Source organism: Propithecus coquereli, unplaced genomic scaffold (genome assembly GCF_000956105.1).
Source record: "Propithecus coquereli isolate 6110/MARCELLA unplaced genomic scaffold, Pcoq_1.0 Scaffold23, whole genome shotgun sequence".
Taxonomy (NCBI): domain Eukaryota; kingdom Metazoa; phylum Chordata; class Mammalia; order Primates; family Indriidae; genus Propithecus; species Propithecus coquereli.
The window spans coordinates 77,737-79,495 of record NW_012147841.1 but is presented as its reverse complement, the minus strand read 5'-3'; the positions used below and the strand labels follow the sequence as shown (position 1 = coordinate 79,495).

General features: G+C 32.9%; 1 protein-coding gene across 1 annotated transcript in view; it reads right to left on the bottom strand.

Annotated features, from left to right (window-relative positions):
- The window catches only part of CSMD3 (CUB and Sushi multiple domains 3), a gene marked incomplete at its 5' end in the record, with an annotated part of 107,701 nt that overhangs the window by 74,210 nt on the left and 31,732 nt on the right, over positions 1-1,759 (bottom strand). Inside the window, one exon of the mRNA XM_012645293.1 lies at positions 931-1,125. Within this exon, the coding sequence (XP_012500747.1) occupies positions 931-1,125 (195 nt within the window). The remainder of the gene's footprint in view (positions 1-930; positions 1,126-1,759) is intronic.

Sequence of the window (1,759 nt, the reverse complement as noted above, 5' to 3'; positions counted from 1 at the left end):
TGGCCCTCCAGATACCCATTTGTGGCCTCTCAACACGATACAAACTTCACAGAACAAATCCCTTTATAAAGGATTTGTTCTGTAAAATTTGGATTCAGTCAAAAGGCAACACTAAAGGATCCAGAAAGCCACATGTGACCCCAAAGCTGCAAGTTCCCTACCCCCATAAGTTGTGTTGGATTTTCAGCCTTGCATATTTCCTGGCACAAAGTAGACAATAAATACAGTAAAGGAAGTTCAAGAGAGTTCAAAGTATTCATCTGAATATCCTATCTTTGGTTAGCTTATATTAGATACTGGCCATTTATAAGAAGGTATGGAATAAAATACCTTAATTGTTCAATATTTATTGAGCTCCTGTGAATATGGTTCCAAGAAGTATTTCAAATAAGTCATACCATTAAATCTTCACAATAACTCTATATAATAGGTGTTATCATAATTTTCTAGTTTTAGAATTTGGTATCAGAAAGAATAAACACTGATTAAAAGACCTCTGTTGTAGTCAGAGTGCTTGGGTTGAATATCATTTATCCACCATTTATAAGCTCCGTGACTTTCAAAAACTAATCAAATATGGGGCTCAGGTTTTTTTTTTTTTTTACAGAATGAGTGTAATATAATACATGTAAAGGACTAAAAGAGTGTCTGGCAAGTAGCAAGTATACAATAAACATTACTTAGTTGTTAAAGTAAATGATAGGTCTGGATTCAAACACAAGATTTCTGAATCCAAAGCCCATGATTTTTTTTCACAAACACTTACTACTACATAGAAATATAATTGCAAAATTTCAAAACGTAAGAAGAATAAATGACCATATTAATAACATTATCTCATTATTCAATCTAGTGTGTTTAGAAAAGGAAGCGATTCAAGCAGTCATCAAAGATAGCTTATGAAATAAGTGAAGCAGTATGTATACTTACTTTGGCAATATGGTCTTTCATTTCTCCAACTCCAGGTACCATTAGGAAGACATTCAATAGAAGCAGGACCTAGTCCATGATAACCAGGGTCACAGCTGAAAACTACCTTGGTTTTGTATTCATAATGGGAGCCGTTCACAATTCGCCATCTTCCGTGTTCCAAGGTAAAAGAATTGATGCTTGGACATGTAACAACTATAAAAAAAACAGAGAATATAAATGTCAATAAGTCAATCGTGTTTGTTTCACCTTCTAATTATATCTCATGCCTATTCCATGCATTACATCTCCACTGCCTTAATTCATTCACTGTCGTTCCATACAAAGTCCTTTAGCATTTATTCTTTATTTCTTTTCCATGTTAATCTTTTCCATTTTCCTAGTAGCATGGTACTGCTGGCAGTTCCTTGAACAGGTCCTGCTGTTTCACAATTCAGAGTCTTGTATGTATTATTCTACCTACTTAGCATCCCAATTTCTGCCATACCTCTATTCTCTTATTTCTTTAGAAGTTTAGGAAGGAATATATTTTGAGGAAGTTTGTTGGATGAGAATGGCCTTTTTATGCAGGGGCTATGATATAAACTTTGGCTAACTCAAAACTTGCTCAAGATAAATAGAAGCATTATTAGATACCTATGCTAAGTTTGCAAACAATTTAACATTTAATTTAACAATTTAATTTAAGTAAAATCACAGTTAAGTCAAAATGTTAATATTAAATGGGAAGAAATAATTCAATTATAGAGAAAGTAAAAGACATTATTTAAAGCAGTATTTTCCATTCCTTTTGCTACCAAGCATTTTGTCAGAATTAATGTCTATTTTC